The 20,371-nt window shown below is 49.6% G+C and overlaps 4 protein-coding genes across 4 annotated transcripts; 1 reads left to right on the top strand and 3 right to left on the bottom strand.

The window, feature by feature from the left end:
* LOC131286379 (lysosomal aspartic protease) lies at positions 1-1,790 on the bottom strand. The gene is made up of 3 exons (XM_058315325.1): positions 1,720-1,790; positions 1,176-1,305; positions 1-1,098 (listed from the first exon to the last, which is right to left on the bottom strand). Exons 1-3 carry the CDS (start codon positions 1,788-1,790, stop codon positions 130-132), a joined length of 1,170 nt encoding a protein of 389 aa, XP_058171308.1. The 3' UTR covers positions 1-129.
* Positions 1,791-2,918: 1,128 nt separating this feature from the next.
* Positions 2,919-7,614, top strand: LOC131284264 (A-kinase anchor protein 17A). The gene is made up of 5 exons (XM_058313117.1): positions 2,919-3,559; positions 3,624-4,084; positions 4,318-4,575; positions 4,706-4,913; positions 4,993-7,614. The coding sequence occupies exons 1-5, from the start codon at positions 3,365-3,367 to the stop codon at positions 7,534-7,536; spliced, it is 3,666 nt and encodes a 1,221-aa protein (XP_058169100.1). The 5' UTR covers positions 2,919-3,364; the 3' UTR covers positions 7,537-7,614.
* Positions 7,615-8,386: 772 nt separating this feature from the next.
* Positions 8,387-12,590, bottom strand: LOC131286376 (bumetanide-sensitive sodium-(potassium)-chloride cotransporter-like). The gene is made up of 7 exons (XM_058315323.1): positions 12,307-12,590; positions 11,533-11,632; positions 11,060-11,447; positions 9,464-10,991; positions 8,914-9,387; positions 8,563-8,842; positions 8,387-8,500 (listed from the first exon to the last, which is right to left on the bottom strand). The coding sequence occupies exons 1-7, from the start codon at positions 12,588-12,590 to the stop codon at positions 8,387-8,389; spliced, it is 3,168 nt and encodes a 1,055-aa protein (XP_058171306.1).
* Positions 12,591-15,013: 2,423 nt separating this feature from the next.
* LOC131287096 (bumetanide-sensitive sodium-(potassium)-chloride cotransporter-like) lies at positions 15,014-19,745 on the bottom strand. Its single transcript, XM_058316113.1, has 7 exons — positions 19,603-19,745; positions 17,788-18,275; positions 17,172-17,707; positions 16,113-17,092; positions 15,565-16,035; positions 15,203-15,473; positions 15,014-15,127 (listed from the first exon to the last, which is right to left on the bottom strand). The coding sequence occupies exons 1-7, from the start codon at positions 19,743-19,745 to the stop codon at positions 15,014-15,016; spliced, it is 3,003 nt and encodes a 1,000-aa protein (XP_058172096.1).
* Positions 19,746-20,371: the final 626 nt, after the last annotated feature.

Below are 20,371 nucleotides of genomic sequence, written 5' to 3'. Positions count from 1 at the left end.
TTCAACGGTAATAAAAATGCATTAATTATTAGCTGATTTTGTAATTCATTTTTCTAGGTCTATAAAAAACCACATGTTTAAAAAGTGTTTGTCTTTCGGCAAATTAGCTGCTGCTTTGGTTTTTAGGCTTTAGACAGCCGTAGCGAAGCCCACACGGTCGTTACCCATGTCGAACTCGGTATAGTATTTGCCAATAAAGACATCTCCCAGAATCCACAGCGGTCCATTCGGTGGCGGAATATCAATGCCCATGAAACCGGACAGACAGATCGTCTTGCCCATCTGAGCGATGCGTAGGATATAGTCGGCCCCCTCCAGCACAAACGATTTGCCAGCCAGGGTGAAGGTAATCTTCGGCAGGCTCGGGATCAACGAGCAGTCCACCATGTACTCACCGTTCAGGATCGGGGTGCCTCCGATGGCCTTGTTAATGGCCGTCACTTCTTCGACCGGTCCCGCAATGAGGCTGGTGCCCGTGTCGGCAATCGCTTCGCAGCCATTATTGCAGAACTGGCTGTCGCCAACCGAGACCGCATCCATCTTAAACTGCCAGTACGCCTTACGGTCCACGCTCAGGTACGTGAAGTCGCCCGTGTAGTGCTGCGGGTCGGAACCTCCGAAAATAATCTCGCCACCCTCGGCCGCACTTGGATCGCGGTTCAGGTAGAACGAGAAGACGGGCGAATCAATCTTGTTCTGATTGAACATGTTGTAGAACACGGGCACCACGCCGTCCACCGAGATCGATTTGTACGCCAGCCCGAGGATGCCATCGAACTTGGCGGCCACAAACACCAGACCCGGCTCCTGGATCGCCTCGGCAAACGTTTGCTTCTCGACCGCAACGCCTCCCACGGTGACGGTATCGGTTGACAGGTATCCGGTCAAGCTCCCGGTGCCGTATTGAATGTGGAACGCCGTACCGTTCTTTTCGAAGGTGGATGACTTCTTAGCGTTATACTTGTTGTGCATCAGGCAGGCAATGTTCGTGAATGAACACTCCTTCGACGGTACCCAGAGGTTGGACGAACCCGTGTCGAAAACCACCTTGAAGCTTTGCGGTGGTGTTCCGATCGAAATAGCACCAAAGTATTGAGCCTAGCGTAGGGTATGCAAAAGCAGAAGAATTAATACCATCCATTACCAACGGATAGAGACATTTTTGTTCAACTTACATCGAGATAGTTCGACAATGGCTCCGGAACCGGCCCAGTCGTATCTCCATACTTCAGACGGAGCTGCCTGACTTCGGTTCCAACGCTACGGAAATGATCCCGGGCCGACGGGGCCTTATGCAGCGGTACTCTGAACGACGTAGAAAAAGAAGATTCGGTTGAAAGAAACCATAATATGCATTTCTTCAAAAACAACAACAACAAAAATTCTCGTTATCAACCAGTAGTTCGCCCTAAGCGATGAGATGTGAACTCTCCTGTATGGGGGCCAGAAAGGCCATCAAAATAACGCGAAACAATCGCGCACGATAGCGATTTATCAATCAACGTAAACACGAAGCCATAATACAGCTGTAGGATGAGTCAGACATGTTTGAACCGGACCGTTCTTTGTTATACGCTAGAACTTCGCAGGTCAATGCAGGTGAAAAGGGAAAAAACGAACGCTTACCGTTTCAAATTACATAGGACAATGATGAATAATTAGATTACAAGTCTAGCGAGTAAAATAATACGCGAATGTTCCAAGAGATGATGGACTTACCTTACGAAATCGGCATTCCCAAGTATGGCCAACGCTAGTAAAACGATGGCGACCGCCAGTTTTTGAGCCATTTTGTATATTTTCGTCCCAATCTACGGCTTCAAATGATATTACAGTTACCTTTACGAAACAAAAATAAAGCCAAGAAAGAAAACACACACGATAGGATGAAAATAAACTGCAGTTTTTGTTAACGCGACATTCGTTTTCGCTTTTTTCAACAAAAAATTTGCTGATTCACAAATCGGCGAAACCAAAACAGCTACGCATCACAAACGTTAATCGTTTGGTGCCGGCTTTCTTTTACGTAGTTTAACTTATATTAACATCTTTAATTGCTTCATTAGCATGTTTATCACAGAAGTAGTTCCCAAAATCAGATGCATTTTAAAAAGTTACTTACTTTTTTAACACTAGATAATCTGCCGATGTTTTACGTAGAAACGCTGATTACAAACTGGTGCATTCAGTCGGCTGCGACTTTTATTTCTGGTGTTGAAATGTTCGAAAACGTCGAACATAACTGTCACAACAAGCGATTTTCGAAAACCAGACCAGCTGAAAGTATCGAAAAGAAAATGAAAAATTTACTCTTAGTTCCCCATCGGAAGTAGTTTAAACATCGTTCTAATTCGCCACACAATTTAATGAAACCCGGCTAAAGTAAAAGTAATTACTTTATGAGCCAAATAAGTTTGTTCCAAAATAATTTCCAACATGGCGCAGGTAAAGATGCTTCTGTCAAAACATTCTGTCAACGAACCGAAGCTATCAAACCTTTGCACAGCACTAGTCACTCTGACGAACGAGCAATTTGTGGCACCGAGAATAAAGTGAAAAATCTACCATTTGCACTGAAAGAATCCTTTAAAATTAACACAAAAGGTCTACTGGCATATCAACTGCTGACCCTGGTGCCCGAGGAGATGCGATTTGTCGCAAGTGCGAGACGATTTTAAGCCTTAATCACCTAGCAGCGATGGTGTGACCTTTTCCCACTTCCCCGAGGATTGGGCGAGGAGGCCAAAAAGAAAAAAAGCTCACATCAACTCTTTCGGGAAAAGGCAAAAAAGAGCACATCGGAAAATTTATCGGACGACTTTTCATCGGCAAAATCATCGATTCCGGGCGTCCCTAGAAAGCGGGCCCCTATTTGCGATCGTGCAACGGTGTGGTGCGGTGGTGTGTCTATTTCCAGGGATTTTTCTTTAGTGGGATAGCGCGGAGGAGGAGCGTCGGTTTTGCAGTACTCTTCGTCCATCCACCATTGCACCAGACGTCCCGTCGTAAATTTGTTACTCAGCTAACTTGATTCTTCTTTCTTCTTTCTATATTTTCGCGTGCTCACACACACACAAATGGTGTGCTGAAAAACGAAAATTGTTAAAACATAATGAATGCCAACATAAAATACTCAATCGTTGAATTGCCAAAAAATGGACAACTACCAAACTGGCAATGATTGAACGAAACGTAAAATTGTGAAAATGTGCTGGTGATGTTTCTGGTGAAAAACTAAACGCAAAACTACCAAAAACTGCCTGGTGAGCTTTGCATCTTTTTCGTCGGCTTGGATTGTGTTGTGGGGTTGTTTTTTGTGTGATTTGTGACTTCATTTTGCTCGGGGGAACGACGATTGGCCAAAATGATACAGACTATACAAGATGTCAACGATTGCGTGCCGCTCTATCTGCCGCACAGCTTGTACCTCAAGCCGCTGGCCAAGTTCAACATCTCGGTCGCGCTGCCTGCTACGATTACGGGCAAGACCATCTCCAACTTTGACGTCATGGAGAAGATGCGCCAGATGATACTGCCGGATCGGTTCTCCCTGTTGAAGGTAAGTAGTCCAAAATTGGTTCAAAGATTGATCACCCTCTCTGACCCCTTTACTATCATCTCAGGTCTCGAAAAGCACCGTTGGCTTCATACGGTTTGAAGGGGAGCTCGAGGACCGAGGCAAACTGAAAGCCGTCCTGTCCCGGCTCGACGGTCGCCCGTTGCGGTTGGCCGGGTTTGACGAATCGGTGAAGGTGCGAGCATCGGAGGCGAAGGACGATTTCCCGACCCGGCACGATTGGGATTCGTTTTTCCGCGATGCCCGCAACATGGACGAGATGAAGGCGGGCGAGCGGCCCGATACGATCCATTTCAGCAACCTGCCGATCAAGTGGTTCTGCCCACGGCACGCCGAAAACGACGACAACGCCAAACCGAGTGAGAACATCTTCAAGCGCATCTTCGAGAAGTTCGGTGAGGTGCGCGCGGTGGACATACCGATCTGCGATCCGTACCGGTCGCAGATGAAAGCGCACATGTCCGGTATGAAGAAGTTTAGCTTCGACCAGGAGATGTACTTCGAAGGGTATGTTACGCCTGGCAGGGCAGCTGATAGTATATGAATGATTTTGGGACGCAGGATGATGGAGCGGTTGATTTTACATAAAGAACCAATCGTCTGTCGATCGTGTGTGCGTGTGTTTAAAGTTCGTCCAAGTTGTTGGTCTCCGTTTCGCAATGTGTTTGTTCTTTTTCTTCTCTCCTTTTTTGTCTCCGTTTGTTTGCTTTCTTCCACAACTGCAATCACACCGGGTGTAGGTACGTGCAGTTTTCCGAATACGTCGGGTTTGTGAAGGCGATGGACGAGTTTCGTGGCATGAAGCTGGTGCGCAAGGAGGGCGAACGTAACCTGGCGGTTACGATTGCGGTGGACTTCGATCAGACCAAGCATCTAAGCGACGCGTCGGTGAAGAAACGTCAGGTCGTACGCGATCGTTTGATCGCTGTCGATCGGGAGAAGGAGGAACAGGAGAAAAAACGATTGGCTGAGGAGGAGGCGCGCAAGGAGCTGGAAAGGTTTGGATGATATATTACCACTTTACCAGAGTATTATGTTTTAGTTTCTGATTTATCTTTTCTACAACCGTACAGACATTTTTTGTTAATCAAATGAATTACTAATGCACATGTGTGTTTTCGCATGCAGAAAGCAAAAGGAAGAAAAGCGTCAAGCCGAAATCGAGTTGCAGTTGCAGCGGGAACAACGGCGTAAGGAAAAACATCTGCAAAAATTACGCCAAAAGGAGTCGGATGAGATCAGTCAAAAGATAAGGCTGGAGGAGAAAAAGTTGCTCGAAGCGCAGCGTAAGCTAGAGAGCATCCGTCTATTGGATGCATTATTCGAACGCATGAAGGTTAGCGCTTTTTCCATTCCATATTTACACAGGAAAGAATGGGTTTCAAAATGTCTTATTTTATTTCCCACCCCGTCAGATGAAACACTCTCTCGAGAAAGGGAAACAAAAAAGCCTCATATCGAGCGATGGCGAAGGGAATGATAACGTAAGCGTTTCATCGACGCAGGATCGTAAGAAGAAGGCAAACAAGCTGAAAGCTACGCAGGAAAAGGAGCTGGAAAGGATGCGGGTGCGTTTGAAACAGGCCAAGGATGGCAGTGTGCTGAAGAAGGTGCTTAGTTCGGGACTCGGCGTGAAGGTGGAACGGTCCCGTTCGCCGAGCATCAACACGATCAGCTCGGACGATGCAATCCTTAGCGATACGCCCCAGACGAAGGTGAAGAAGAAACGCAAGTCGCGGGCATCCTCCAAGAAGTCCGGTGACTCGGATGTGTCCTCTTCGGAAGAATCGTCGAACGAGGAAGAGGAACCGCTATCTGGTGAGGAGAAAATAAAGCGAGAAAATCGGGACGGTCCTCAAGCGCAACAACATCCTTCGGCTCCGTATCCTTCGGCTCAGGGCATGCCGTACGATCGAAGCGCAATGGGTTACGGACCACCGATGCATCCCGCAGCAGCCTATCCTCCGACGGCCATGTACCCTGGGATGGACTGGACGGCCGGTATGAGCTACCCGTACGCTTACGATCCGTTCTATGCGCAGTACTACGCGAGCTCGATGGCATACCGAGGCCCGTTCCGAACGGCCACCAGAGGTCCACCACGCTATCCTCGCGGTGGTCCGGGTGGTGTTTTGCGAGGTCGTGGCAGCGGTTATCGTGGCCGCGGCGGATACGACTACTATCGGGGAGGCCGTGGTGGCGACGATTACGATGGTTACGTCCGAACGGGTAGTCGATCGTATTCGCGCTCACGATCCCGGTCACGGCATCGACGGCGGTCAAGTCGAAGCCGAAGCCGTCGGTCACGCTCGAGAAGTAGCCGTAGCAGAAGCCGCAGCCGAAGCCGCAGTCGTAGAAGTCGCAGCCATCGTTCGCGTTCCAGTTCCCGAACGACTTCCAGATCACGATCGCGCTCACGCTCCCGAAAGTCCAAATCGGAGCACCGTAGCCGTAGTAGGTCAAAATCGCGGTCCCGTTCGCACAGCCACCATCGGAGCAAACGCACCCGCTCTCGATCACGCACCCGCTCGGATGAGCGATCGAAGAAGCCTGCCGTGCAATTGTCGAAACCGACGTCGAAAAACTTGGTTTCAACCATTCGGGGCTCTACCAGATCGCGTTCCCACTCCCGGTCGCGTTCCCGTTCAAAGTCGCACTCGCGTTCCCGCTCCAACTACAAACACCGATCTTCACGAAGGCATCGTTCCCCTCGGCCACGGCGTGCTGACTCCGCTGAGCCTAAGGCGCCAAACGAACCGGATCAGCAGGAGGAAGAACCCTTCATCCCGGGTCCTATAGGGCCTAGATCACCGCCCGAATTACCGCCACCACCAGAACCACCGTTCATTCCCGAGCATAACAATGGGGGTGCACTCATCGGAAACGTCCGGGATGAAGACGAGGAGCCGGCGGTCGTATCGGAATCGTTCAAAAAACATCGCATCATTGTGCGAACGGATACGCTCGGTTCTAAAAGTACAAAGGAAATCGAAGAGGAAGTGCGTGAGCGGCTGCTGCGACAGCAAATGGAGAGGGAGCTGCAAGTGCGCAAGGAACGGGAGAAAAAGAAGCGCCGCGCTAAGGAGGCCGAGGATCATAAAGAGGAAGACGACGACGATGACGAGGAGGAAGAGGATGATGATGAGGAGGATGACGACGACGAGGATGACGAAGAAGACAGTGACGAAGATGATGAGGAGCGTCAGAATGATCGTCGTAAGGTGCCCGAGAGGCGTACGAGAAACCATACAAATCCAGAACCAGCCTCACACGGCAACGGGCATAAGCGCAGGGAAATTCGTCCGCCAACAACACCACCACCACCACCAGTACACCGCAGACGTGAAGGCAAGTCTCCCGATCAACGGGAGTCTTCGCGACGGGAGGCGCAGCAGCGTTCGGGACGTTTTAATGGCGAACCACGGAAACCACCTCGTACGCCTTCCTCGTCCGAATCGCAGGAAGACTCAAGTGGAAGCAGCAGTGGTAGTAGCAGCGAAGCAGAGAATCCAAGACGTGCTCGTCCCGCATCACGCACTCGACCGAAATCTCCCGACAGTCCAGACCGGCGGCATCGACGAAAGCCCGATGGGACGGATGGGTTGGACAGAAGAAGACCACACGAGACTAGCGCGGCCCGTCCCGACGACGGTGTGTTGGAAGAAAAGCGCGCCCGAATGGCTTCCAGACAGGCGTCGTCTGCGGCAGGGATCACAAGAGGGCGCTCGCAGGAGACCCAACGTAGTATCGATGGAGGTCGTGCCCCCCGGTCTCCGGTAGGGAAAGGACGGCTTGCGCCGCGCCAGCGAAGTCGTAGCCGGGAACACCATCGTAAATCGTCCCACTCACGAGTAGACGGCCGTCGGAACGAGGATGGCATTGGGGGGGATGAGTCGATGCGGCGCCGAGATGTAGCTGTGAGTTCTAGGCACGGCCTTCGGGGTAGTCGACGGTCGTAGAGCAAATGTTTCAGTTGAGTTGGAGTGACGTAACTAGAACACTAGCATTTGCGGGACGGTTAGTGGCCAAAACCGGTTCCTGTAAATCATTAGTTTGTAAACCCCTTACCACTTCCGTTCATAAATTAAAAAATAATATCGGGCGTTATTCCATCGGTAGAAGTTCCACAAATGCCTTTTTCATTCCTACATTACCGACAATTTCCGGTTTTAATTTAGTTGAGCTGTAGCAAAAAACGAACCCAAAACGAACGTACTATTTGTGTGTTCTTTGGATGGATGAAAATGTTGGAATAATGGCATCTTTCGGCAATTGGAAGAACACATTATTTTTTGTTCATTTTTGAATGAAAAAGGCATTTGTTGGATGCAATATCGATGTAAAAACGCGACTAAATTACAATAGCGAGTGTACTTTTCTCATAGAGTTCAATCCGCGCGAGATTAAGATAAAAGTGTAAAAATAATAAATTTGATCAATAATGTCTCTCTCTGTAGTTTGGTGCGTACGTGTTTGGCGTATTTATTTGTTGTATCACGAATAGTGCCGGAAAGTGGAAAAAATTATTCCAACTAGGGGTTTTATTATATATTTATAATTTCTTGATTCTCTTCTGTTCTGCTATAAAATCTGTTTCTTTATTGAAAGAGTTTTCACTTTTTGGCGTAACGACCTCTTGGTCATGCCTACCCGTTAAGGGCTTACGAGACTTGTTTGTCCTCTCGTAGAGGGGAGGAGGGCCCGGTCTCGGTTGGGATTCGAACCCACGCCGTCGAGGTGATAAGCCCCGGCGCTCATGGGCCGATTTTCTAACAGGCGCTACCGCTCGGCTGTCGCGGACCCCACTTCTTACGAATAAAACGTGAGTACCGACGTTTGGTTACCTCGTACCAGCAGCATCGGGGGCATATCCTTGGTAAGCATCTCCAGCCAGGACATGTAGAGTGGAGCGGACACAGTTCCCTGGCGAAGATAAAAGCATATCAATAAACGTACTTTGAGTTGGTCTTTCAAGTGGGGCTCACCAATCGAGGCATGGGCATCGACATAACGATCAGTGCCGCTTCCGGCGAGTGTTCCAGGATCATTTCGCGTAGGCGTAGCTGCCGGTTAGTTTTTACGTCCATCGCTGCCCGCTCCGTATTGCTCAGTTCTGGTGGGTTGAGCTGCATCGGGAATGGTTCGAAATGTTTCAACAACTGTCGATGCATGGCGACCGTGTCCGGCCGGGGAAGCTTCGCCACATTCGGCAACATGGTAAGCGAGGCGTATTCGATGCGTAGTTTCGCAAGAAGGTTGGCCATACTGACGGAAAAAAGCAATAGTGGTTACGCACACCTTTTCACACTTCACGTTCTTTTCTGGTTGTCACTTACTTTTTGCGGTCCTCTTCTAGCGCACTCTGCCTGTTGGTGAGGGCGAATACGCGCACTTTACACAGCGCCCACTTCGATCGGAGCGACAGGATGTGCGGAATTAGCATCGTCAGCCCACCATCGTCGTACAGCCACCAGACGTCGATGGTTCCGGAGGCCTGTTTGCGCCGGAACACTTGCAAGCGGTCGAGCAGCTCGCGCGGTATCCAGGAACCACTCCGTGAGACTGATGGGACGCTTTCACGGCTAGTTCTCGACGGGCTGCCCTCGCTATTCATGATTGAAATCTTGCGCGGCCACTTCATTGCCTTTCGTGGGGACACATTGCCGGTGAAGTGCTGTAGGCTAGCGAAGGACTCGTTGGCGCTCATCGTGCGATTGTCATCCGGTCCGGGCTCGTTAGTAAGGTGCGTAAGGTCTAGCCCATTGGGGAGCCTTAGAATAGCGAGCGCCATCCGGTTGTCGAAAACGTCACTATGAAAAGGAGGAATACATGTTTTTTGGTAAGTTGTCCCACGAACTGACGTTCTATTGTATTGCAGATTCTCACTTCAGCACGTTGTAGTAAGTTTGTAGGTCCACCAAGGAACACCGCATCCAGTCGGACTTGTACCCGATCAGTGCAATGTTTGGCGCAAGCTTCCCCACGCCAGCAGTCTGAATGAGCGCTCGCGCGCCCTCACCAAATCCGATCCCATCGAGCTGCTGGTAAAACGCACGGATATGGCGCTCCCTCAGGAACCGTTGGCTATCGACAGCCCTCAGCTCTCGCCGTCGATGGGAAAGACGATTCGGCACTACGTCACCAACGATCATCAGAGCCTGCCCTTTGGTGATTTGATGTGCCAGATCGATAAGCGGTGGTCGGGCGGATGCCTTCCCAGCCAACACCAGCACCGACGGGTGATAGTTCTTGACGTGATCGCCGACGCACTGCAGGCGGAAGGCGGCCGAAAGGGCAGACTTGTACGTCTGTGCTTGTGTCGTCGAGCCCCAGTTAACGTTTGGTTTACGGTAAAACACGGTCAGGTGAAGTACCGTGATCAGCACCATCGTAACACCGGTCGAGATGATGTCGATCAGGAAGGCGATCAGCACGCACAGGACCGTTCCGAACAGGCTCACCCAAGGGTGGTAGAATCGGAAGGTTGGACGCCATCCGATCGGTTTCACCGTGGCCGCGTGAAACGTGCAGAAGTTGATCAAGGCATACGACGCTAGGTAGAAGTTGGTGATAAGAGGCGCGATTAGATTCAGTTTCGCCAGCAGTACGAATAGGACGGAAACAGCGAGCACCAGCGCATACGCCCGGTATGGTTCTTGACGTTTGCCGTATCCTCGAGCGAAGAACATCAGGCCTGGGTAGAGCCGATCGGTTCCAAGCGCCTGAATGATCCGTGGCACCGACAAGAGGTTTGTCAGTGCGGTCGAGAGAGTGGCCGCGAAACAACCAGCGTAGATAAGGAGCCCCGAAACGGCCATCAGTTGCATTACGGTGTAGTCGTTGTGCAGCCCGTACTGGCACGGTTCGTCGGTGGTCAGCGCTCGCCGGCAACGGTCAACGAATGTCCCATTCACTAGATCCTCCAGACTACCCGTGGCATCGCGATGACTTGCGGAACCGGCAAGCAGCACAAACAACACATAAGACACACCGGATATGAGTAGCGCCAGCAGCGTACCCTTTGGTATGGCTGTAGCTGGATCCTTCAGCTCGCCACAGATGTTCGCTCCAGCCTGAACACCCGTCACGCTCGGGAAGAAGATACCAAATACGCTGAAGAAGTTCTGCTCGATCCCCTCGCTGTAGCGATAATCTGGGCCAAGGTTAGCCAGCAGCCGATCGCCCGACAACCCCGAGAAACCCTTCCCGAGCTGTTCGTCCGTCCTGGGGCCGACGAACACCCCGACGACAAAGTTTCCGATGGCGATCACGATAGCTAGCACGAGAAAGTTCTGCACCTTTATCTCCCAATCCATGCCGACGGTGCAGATCACCACCATCACGATGATCGTGATCGTGCCAACGATGCGCACGTCGTTCAGTCCTCCATCGACAATTTTTACCCCGAAACTCGCTACAAAACACATGGATGGAATGGATTAAAAAGACCCGCCGTCAAGTGCCCGATTGCCCCTTGTTTACCTAGCAGCTGGTTCAGTGAGTTACAGAACCCGATCGTGTTCATCGATGCCGCGACGGAGTTGGCAAACGCAAGCACGATGCCCACCGCACCGCCAAACTCGGGCCCGAGCGAGCGAGAGATCAGGTAGTAGATACCACCGCCCTTCACCTGCCCATTGGTGCAGATGGCCGACAGCGAGAGGGTCGTGATGACGCACACCACGTACGACAGGCCGATGATAAGCAGCGTCTCCAGAACACCCGCCAGCGCCACAATCCAGCTGAGCCGCAGAAACAGCATTACGCCCCAAATGTTCAGCAGGCACGGAATCAACACACCCTGTATCCAGCCAAAGCGCGTTCCGTGTCCCCCGCCCCCCGTCGGCTGGTCATTCTTGTCGTTCGACACCTACACGGAAGGAGGGTGATCGGTTGAGAGTTCAAGTGACAGCATCGTGGCCGTGAAGGAGGTCAAAACCAGGGAAAGTACTTACCGAACTCTGCTCGTCCAGGTCACCGTGCAGTTCCCCTATCGAGGGACGCCGAATGGCTTTCTGCGACATTCGATAGTGCTCCAGGCGCGGAAGCGGATCGCTACGGTGATAAGTGGAAAGGAGTGTTATCAACCACTTGAATGTGAATTGCTGAGCGGTAAGTAGTTTGTTTTGATTTTTTTTTATATTTATGCAATTATTTATGCAATTATGTTTCTGGCTCAATGAACAGAATGTTAAAATGGATAATGAAGTTTTTCAAAGTAGTTTTGTCTGGATGCGCTCGTGTCCAATAATTTGATTATTTGTTACTAATAGAATCGATGGATGATACAATTCAGACACAATGTTGGGTCAAATAATTAGCGTGAGGTCGATTCGACTCGTCCAATCGTCGACCGTACGTTTCATGTTCGATCATCTGTTCTGTATTAGCTTTTGTGTATGTTTTGTGTACGATCTTTTATTTTCCTGCTGTGTTGTTATGCACAACACTGTATTCTCTGCGCTGCGTTGAAAGCGTTGATGTCATCGCAAGTGTTTGTGAGTTTCCTGCTGGATCGTGATTTACTCGTTTAAGATGGCAGGAACAGCTTTCTCGAACGAAAACACTAGCCATGTTCTGTGCGTTGATATTCTCGTTTGAAACATCCTTTACGGTTGGCCGTCATGCCAGATATCAACACTATTTCAATTCGTTCAAAAAGTCTACAAACCACCAGGCGCCTCCTTCGAACAATGGACTGGTTTGTTCTCGTTAGTTAGGTCACTTACCTTGCCAAGTGATTATCTGTCTCGGGATGACCTTCGTCACGCATAGAATTGTCGAATTCCGACTCCAGATCGATCGAAGTCCATTCCTGTTCGGTCGGTTCGCCTTCGACGGTAAAGATGGCCACCTTCGGCAACGTGGTCGTATGGGCTTCTGTTGGTTTCGGATGCACAATGTGGTCGGTTTTGCTGTCGGTTGCATCGGGTTGCACCGTTTTCACCCTCCGAACCGCACTCACCATGCGATCGATGAAGCTCGTCAGTGGAAAACGATGGCTCCACACCATGCTGGATTGTTGTTATATTGAACTTTTATCTGTTTTACTTTCAACTTAACTTTCGCTGGTAAGTGGAAGGATTTCGATAGATTGAAATTTGTGCCCGCTCTACGGTGTTCACACTATCAACCGATCAATGAAACCCTGTCCGGAGAACTGAGGTTGAAACAAACCGTGGTACCCTCGGGTACCGACAGATTCATTTTGGGAACTTTGAAAACAAACAACGCAAACCCATAGAACACATAACGCGTTGGTCGTGTAGTCAATGTAGTGTTTTCAATGTTTTTCGGACCGGACGGATGGAAGGGATTGGTCCATTTTTAGCAGTAAGAATTAGCACGAAAAGCATGCCAACCGGACCAGAATCCGGCGCTCAATAGGAGGTGAAAATTGATACTGTAAACAGACCAATCAGCTGTTCGATTCAGCTCAGACAACGAAAATATTGTGTGCTTCCAGCATCTCTGGAGCTAACTAATACGCTTATGGGGAGTAATGTGTAACGGAGTTGTTTGTTTAACATGTTTTATCGCAACACATAACTCAATACAGGCAGTTGGATGCATGCCTTTGAATTATCAGTCCACATCCGTCTGAAGTGCTGTGAATGACGATAGTACTTCTTTTTCACTTACGAAAATAATTCGAAAAAAAATGTTTTTTACATACTCTTTATGTTCCCTAGTAACTTAACGGAATTGTTTAAAATATTTCCCCTAGCACGATGAATTCGTTTGAAAACACTTTCACTTTTTCGCTAATTATTGTCGCGCCAAGGTGCGATCTGTTCGTACCGTTTTTGTAAAAGAAAATAAAACTTTTGGGCCACTTTGGACATGAATTAGTGTTTGTAAGCTTCACACGGTTGTTTCAGTCGGCACCCGATCAAACGAGAAGCGACCGGTTTGCAGTTGATTGAACCGGATGGAACCTTCTGTGTTCGGGAAATTTGCGAAGAAATGTTTCAAGCTGTTTATTTGTCGGTAAAAAAAATTATAGCATGTGATGGATAATTAATGAGACACGTATCATATTAACCGGAACTGGTCGTTAGTATGACACTATTTTTTCATCTTTGAAAGTTTAAAACGTTCAGTTAGAGTAACTTAGTGAAGAGGTGCCAAGAGTTTGAAATCGTTGGTTCTGCTTGGCTTAATTACTTTTGAATTTATCTTACTTGTTTTATATGTATGTATTGCAGCAAACAATTTCACTATTTGGGCACATCTTTTGTTCAACAGATTTCGTTTAAAATATTATATCCCTCTCCTGCCTCCCTCGGGTTGTACTGATCACTGGTAACACAAGAATTTTTATTTTGCCAAATCGCACACCCGCCAACGATGGAATTTCCGAGGATACTAAGAATCCTCCAGGTTCGAGTACCTTCCCTGGTGCACCTGTCGACCAGCCTCGATCCATATCCCGTAACGGGGGACAATATTTATTTTCTAACTCCACACAGTGAGGCCTTTCTATAAAGACGCGTGCTAGCGTAGGTTTAAACAGCTGCAATAATTTGCCGCTTTACCCATTCCCGGACCAGCAGCACCGACAAAGTGAATACTTGACACATGCGGTAGATATTTTGTGCCATTACTGTGTCAATGGTGTCTTGCGGTAATGGCGTTGGATTGGAATTTATTCTCACTACAGTTGAGGCCCTAGAGCGTTTCAACTAAAAAACAAAATTGCGTGGAGAAACATGGACATTGTAGCGAGAGAAAAGTTACTTTCATAGGAGTGGTGGTCTTAATAAGTCGATTGTTTTCTAAATACCACATATGATATCCACCCTAATTGCATAATATGTGTGTAATATTAACTTAGAAACACGCAAATCTCTTGGATTGTTTAATCCCTATTTGCAGCTGGTTTGCATCCGTATAGTTCACACAAGGAAATGTTATCCAGCGTTCTGTGATGTATGTTTTATCCATCAGGTTTAAATCGGTTCATGAGCAACCGAGCCTCTTAAATAATGGTTCCGATTGTGTTCATAAGTGCTCCAGCAAATAAGGGACACACGATTTAACTATTTCCCTCGATCCCTCCACAATCGAGTTGAGATCACACCGATCTCCGGACCGGAAAAAGGGCAAACCCCCGCCTAAGCAAAGGGTGTTTCGATTGATGACCGTCGCCTTCGATCGAGCAAAACATCGTCATGCATGATCCAATTAGCACCGGAACACCGTGTGCCTTCCCAATTTACATTCGCGTGTCGGATGTCGTGGGGCGGCGCTAAATGTATGATACGCAGCATCCACGGGATTGATTGCGGAGCTGCTGGTAAAGACACACTGCACAAATCATTCGTTGGATGTTGAATTTTATTTGCCGATGCGACCGAGTGGGCCACCACCGTTGGGTTTGGTTGGGATTGGAACCCGTCGAATTATTACATGTATGGTTTTGCTTTTTGGTTTCTAAGAATAGAACGTGAGCACTTCCGTTTGGTTACCGCGCACGAGCAGGAACGGTGGCATGTCCTTGGTTAACATCTCCAGCCAGGACATGTACAGAACGGCCGACACGGTGTCCTAGGTTGGTCAAGGAAAAAACAATCATAATTCCGTCGCACAGTTTACATCGCCTTTCTTTTCTCTTAAACGTACCTGTCGCGGGACGGGCATGGACATGACGATAAGCGTGGCCGACTTCGAGTGCTCCAGCAGCAACTCCCGGAGGCGCAGTTGGCGGTTGGTTTTGATCTCGAGCTGGTGCTTCTCCGCCTCGGACAGCACGGGCAGATCGTCGTTGCTATCGGTCACGGTACGCAGCACCTCACGATGTTCCAGGATTGTCGACTCCATCGGTTTATCCGTCACCGTGACCATCGTCAGGCTAAGGTAGCTGATGCGTAGCTTGTCTAGCAGGATCTTCAGACTATAACAGGGGACAAACATCAAACGCAAAAGGCGGACATGTTTAGAACCTTTTTTTTCGCTTTTCGGTGCCGTCAATGGATCGTACTTACTTCTTTTCCTCTTCCTGGAGGTTGACCGACGAGAGCGCAAACACCCGTATCTTACACTTTTCCCACTTCGAGCGGGTTGTTATGATGTACGGTAGGAGCATCGTTAGACCACCGTCGTCGTACAACCACCACACATCGATGGTGCCCTTCGGTTGCTTCTGCTTGAACAGGTTCGCTTCCGGCTCGGCCGTGACCTGCGGTGGCGGATAGTCAAAGGCTGGAGCGGCATGGAACGTCGGTGCCGGTGACGTCTGGCTGGAGCGCGTCGATTGCATCAGCTCGTGCAGGTCGAGGTTCGAGTTGACCGGCATCAGCGAACGTCGGGCGATCATCCGCTTGGGGACCGCAATGGCCGTCTCCTGGGGCGATGGTACCGGATTGTAGAGGTCAGTACTCGAGAGCCCCTTGAAGATGTCCAATCCCTTGCCCATACGCAGGATCAGCAATGCGAGACGGTTGTCGAATGCGGTGCTGTTGGGGGAACGAACGAGAATTGGATGACGTAGAATGGCGTACGTCCGATATTGATGGGAACTTGGCATACTCACTGCAGTGTATTGTAGTAGGCATTCAACTGGTTGTGTCCAGCAGTACGCCAATTGTTTTTGTACCCAAGCATCAGAATATTGGGAGCTAGGCGACCGAAGCCGGTCGACTGTATCAACGATCTGGCTCCCTGGTCAAAGTCCACTCCGTCGACAACCTTGTAGAACGCCCGAATGTTGGAGTCCTTCAGGTAGCTCTTGCCCATATCGGACAGGGTACGGCGTCGCTTGTACGGCAACCGCTGGGGTATGATATTACCAATCACCATCAGCGCGCTGTGCTTCGTGATCAGATGGGCAAGATCGATGAGCGCCGGCCGTTGCATGGGATCGCCGGCGATGGCGAGGATCTGTGGCTGATAGTTTTTCACGTGATCGCCAGTACCCTCGAGGTTGAGCGTCGAGTTGAGTGCCGTCTTGTAGGCTTGCGCCTGCACCGACGAACCCCAGTTGGCGTCCGGCTTCCGGTACACGACCACCAGGTACAGCACGAAGATGAACGCCATCGCGACGAAGGACGAGACGACCGAAATCAGGAACATGATCGCCACGCACAGCACGGTAGCGAGCAGGCTGACGTACGGATGGTAGTAGCGGAAGGTTGGTCGCCAGCCGAGAGGCTTCACGGTGGCCGCATGGAACGTGCAAAAGTTGATGAACGCATACGACGCCAGGTAGAGGTTGGTGATGAGCGAAGCGATCGCGTCCAGATCGGCGATCAGGATAAAGATGAGCGACACGAAGAACACCAACCCGTAGCCGCGGTACGGTTCGCCGTGCTTACCGTAGCCCTTGGAGAAGAAGATCAGCCCCGGGTAGATGCGATCGATGCCGAGAGCCTGAATCAGTCGCGGCACGGACAGGATGTTCGTCAGGGCCGTGCTGAGTGTGGCCGCCCAGCAACCGGCGTATGTGATCGCACTGGTGAGCGAGATCAGCTGCATGACAGTGTAGTCATTGAGCAACCCATAGGTGGTACAGTTCTGCATCGGACATAGGGTCCATAAAGAGGGCAATCAATAAAACGGGTTGGACTTGGCGAAGGAAAACAGCTCTACTTACTCCTCCCGCACAGCTGGCGAATGTAACGCCCACCAAATCGCTAGCATTTCCAGACGCTTCCCGCACCGCGGAACCAGCAGCCATGAAAGAGAACAGCACGTACGAGATGGCCGAGATGAGACAAGCCCATAGCGTACCCTTCGGGATGGCCGACGCGGGATCGCGCAGATCGCCACAGATGTTCGCTCCACTCTGAATACCGGTCACGCTCGGGAAGAAGATGGCGAACACGCTGAAGAAGTTTTGCTGCACCCCGTTCATGATCGTATACCCCGGTCCCATGTTGGCGGCCAGCAATGCCCCCGAAATACCGAGAAAACCCTTGCCGATATCCTCCTCCGAGCCGCCCGGACCGATGATCGCACCGATAATGAAGTTGAAGATCGCCACTACGATCAGCACGAGCAGGAAGTTCTGGGCCTTCACCTCCCAGTCCATTCCGATGGCGCAAATGATGATCATGAGCAGGAGAAAGATGGATCCCACGATGCGGATATCGTTCACGCCACCGTCGACGATCTTCGTGTCGAGACTTTCTGTGGAAGTTGGGATGGAATAGGGACAGCAGGGATTGAGCTATATCCGCAGAGGGAGGTGCGGCACGCTAGAGCCTTACTCAGTAGATCGTTGAGAGAGCTGCAGAAACCGATCGTGTTCATAGCCGCGTTGACCGAGTTGGCAAAGGCGAACACAATGCCAACCGAGGCGCCAAACTCAGCCCCGAGCGACCGCGATATGATGTAGTACAGGCCGCCACTCTTGATCTGCCCGTTCGTGCAGAGGGCGGACAGTGAGAGCGTGGTCATCACGCACACCAGATAGGACAGTGCGATGATGATCAACGTCTGGATGATGCCCGCCTCGCCAACGACCCAGCTGAGACGCAGGAACAGCATAACACCCCAGATGTTCAGCAGGCACGGGGTGAGGACGCCCTGAACCCAGCCCAGCCGGATGGCGTGTCCCGGTGCCTTCGTATCCTCCTCCAGCTGTTCGTCGGGTTGGCCATCCTTGGAGTCGCGATCACCGTGCAGCACACCGATTGAGGGACGCTTCGCATTGCGCTGCGAGGCCCGGTAATGATCCAAGCGAGGTAGCGGTTCACTATCGGGGGGAGTGCACACGAAAGGGACAGGATTAGACAGGGATTAGGGCGGACGGGACTATTGGTGGTTCACAGCCATCCGTTGACTGCCAGTGACCGTGACGAAGGGTGACCCCCAGCTCAAGGTGCAGCAGCATTGCTGTCGATTAATCTGACGCATGCTGACGACGGCTTGCAGTTGGGAAAAAAATCAGGGCTGACAAGCGCGGTCACCGGAGCAGGTACCGGTGTGTCGATCGGCTTTACCCCAATCAAGTTATTGTCGCCATCGAGGTTCGCTCGTGTCACGATTGAGCTGGTGCTCGGAAATTTCACACCATTAGTTAGCGAATATTAGCCCTCGAATGAGTACGGTAAACGGAATCGAGTGTTAATTAAATTATTTTTAGTTTTTTTTAGTCTCGCTTCTAACATTTTGCCTTGCCTTTGGTCAAAGCAATGCCGAGAGCGTGGTTGCGATATCGTTTGATCTACGACCTGATCGTACTGTAATGAACAATCCTGGAACCAAATCTTTTCTAAAAACATTCTATGATTCATATTTGTTTTGCTGTATATTTTTCAAAGCTGCGGAATAAGGGTATATTATTCCACACACATTTTTCAAACCTTTCACTTGCCGTACAAATACTATAGAGCGATAAGAAGGGCACCTGTTTAGGTTGATTATTGAGATGTTTCCATTATATTTTATAACGTTAGGATAAAACCCAGGGAGATTTAACCGGGGAAAAGAAGTTGTTTTTTAAAAATTTATTTATCGTTTGGTATCCCAAACGACCATAATTTCAACTGAACCAAACATCATAGCGAGATACGAATACTATAAGAAAGCAAGGTTTTTTTTTCGATATTTCGATATATATGAAGCGATATTTCAACAGTCAGCACTACTTGTAATGAAATTTAGTAGCTTTAAAAAGTTTTTCACTTTATGATCGAGTCGGTAAAGGAGCTTGTGACTTTTTTTTTTAAATAAGCAAAACAACCAGAATGATCGTAGTTATTTGGGAGTCCACTGTACTCATCGAAACCAACGTATTTTTGTTCAGGAATGATTTTTACTAATAAATATTTTTTTTAAATATTTTGCTAAATCGCTATCTTTAAACTTCTTGCTTCACTTTACGTTACTTTTATCAATTATCGTTTTAATAACAACCATTTGATGTTATATTCGTAAATCAAGCATTAATCTGTTGACTTCATTAGCTTTGCAATGGCGAAGCAATTAAAATAAGAACATTAGTGCTCTTGATCTGATTTGAGGCCGTTTGTTGTAGGTAAGAAAAACGCATTCTACCAACCACCAGCCTTGAGCCTTACCTCAATCCTAGCAAACTATCGCGATGTACACGGGTGTCTCCGTTGCCATTATTCATCTCCAGCACGACAGCTTCGTCCGATATGGTGACCGTTGGGTTAACAAACCCTTGCCCAGTCCCAGCTTTGGCATCATGCCGCACCATTTTTCGGCCGTCGGTGGAATGTAATTCGTTCACCGTCTAATATAATAATTTATTTAACACAATTTTATCGTTTAACATCCACTTAGTTCCACTTGTTTAGGCGGTGTTTATGTAAAACGACCCCGAACCGTTGCACAAGGGGTCTTTTGGGCCACAGTTTAATTTCTTTCGCCCAGTTGATCACTTTGTAGTTTGCCGTGACGAAGCTTCAGGCTCCAAGGCACCTCGGGGTTCGTAACCAAAATTTGTTGCACTAACTTTTTCCACTCGTCCCAGAAGAGAGGCTCGCGCAGGCACTTGATCGAACCATTCGCACAGCGATAGGGACACCACACAGGGGACGACACTTGACACACACCTCAGTGGACGGTAAGTCCATATGGGCTCGCGGCTGATCCGATGCGTCTTATATATATAGAGACTGGGCCAACCAAATACCGTGAGGCTGTCCCTTTTGATCGGGGCAGAAAGCGAAAGAGGTGGTCGGACGAGGACGATAAGAAATCAATCTTGACTCCCCCCCCCCCCCCCTCTCCCCCATTCCCACCATCAATGCCGGTACTACAATGCGGCTCCCCACTCACACTTTTCGTCGGTGCCGTTGCGTTGCGGTGAGTTTTAGCGCA

Source organism: Anopheles ziemanni, chromosome 3, assembly GCF_943734765.1.
Source record: "Anopheles ziemanni chromosome 3, idAnoZiCoDA_A2_x.2, whole genome shotgun sequence".
In the NCBI taxonomy this organism is placed as follows: domain Eukaryota; kingdom Metazoa; phylum Arthropoda; class Insecta; order Diptera; family Culicidae; genus Anopheles; species Anopheles ziemanni.
This window is presented reverse-complemented; position numbering and strand designations above follow the sequence as displayed.

Excerpts from the sequence above, each read along its gene's own strand:
- LOC131286379 (XM_058315325.1), bottom strand. The coding sequence starts at position 1,790 with ATGGCTCAAAAACTGGCGGTCGCCATCGTTTTACTAGCGTTGGCCATA. Across the intron at positions 1,306-1,719 it reads GGGAATGCCGATTTCGTAAG|AGTACCGCTGCATAAGGCCC; the intron begins GTAAGTCCATCA and ends TACGTCGTTCAG. Across the intron at positions 1,099-1,175 it reads CATTGTCGAACTATCTCGAT|GCTCAATACTTTGGTGCTAT; the intron begins GTAAGTTGAACA and ends ACCCTACGCTAG.
- LOC131284264 (XM_058313117.1), top strand. The coding sequence starts at position 3,365 with ATGATACAGACTATACAAGATGTCAACGATTGCGTGCCGCTCTATCTG. Across the intron at positions 3,560-3,623 it reads ATCGGTTCTCCCTGTTGAAG|GTCTCGAAAAGCACCGTTGG; the intron begins GTAAGTAGTCCA and ends CTATCATCTCAG. Across the intron at positions 4,576-4,705 it reads GCGCGCAAGGAGCTGGAAAG|AAAGCAAAAGGAAGAAAAGC; the intron begins GTTTGGATGATA and ends TTTCGCATGCAG.
- LOC131286376 (XM_058315323.1), bottom strand. The coding sequence starts at position 12,590 with ATGGTGTGGAGCCATCGTTTTCCACTGACGAGCTTCATCGATCGCATG. Across the intron at positions 9,388-9,463 it reads ACTTACTACAACGTGCTGAA|TGACGTTTTCGACAACCGGA; the intron begins GTGAGAATCTGC and ends TCCTTTTCATAG. Across the intron at positions 8,501-8,562 it reads CGATGCCCATGCCTCGATTG|GGAACTGTGTCCGCTCCACT; the intron begins GTGAGCCCCACT and ends TATCTTCGCCAG.
- LOC131287096 (XM_058316113.1), bottom strand. The coding sequence starts at position 19,745 with ATGGTGCGGCATGATGCCAAAGCTGGGACTGGGCAAGGGTTTGTTAAC. Across the intron at positions 17,708-17,787 it reads CTCTCTCAACGATCTACTGA|AAAGTCTCGACACGAAGATC; the intron begins GTAAGGCTCTAG and ends CAACTTCCACAG. Across the intron at positions 17,093-17,171 it reads TCGCCAGCTGTGCGGGAGGA|AACTGTACCACCTATGGGTT; the intron begins GTAAGTAGAGCT and ends TGTCCGATGCAG.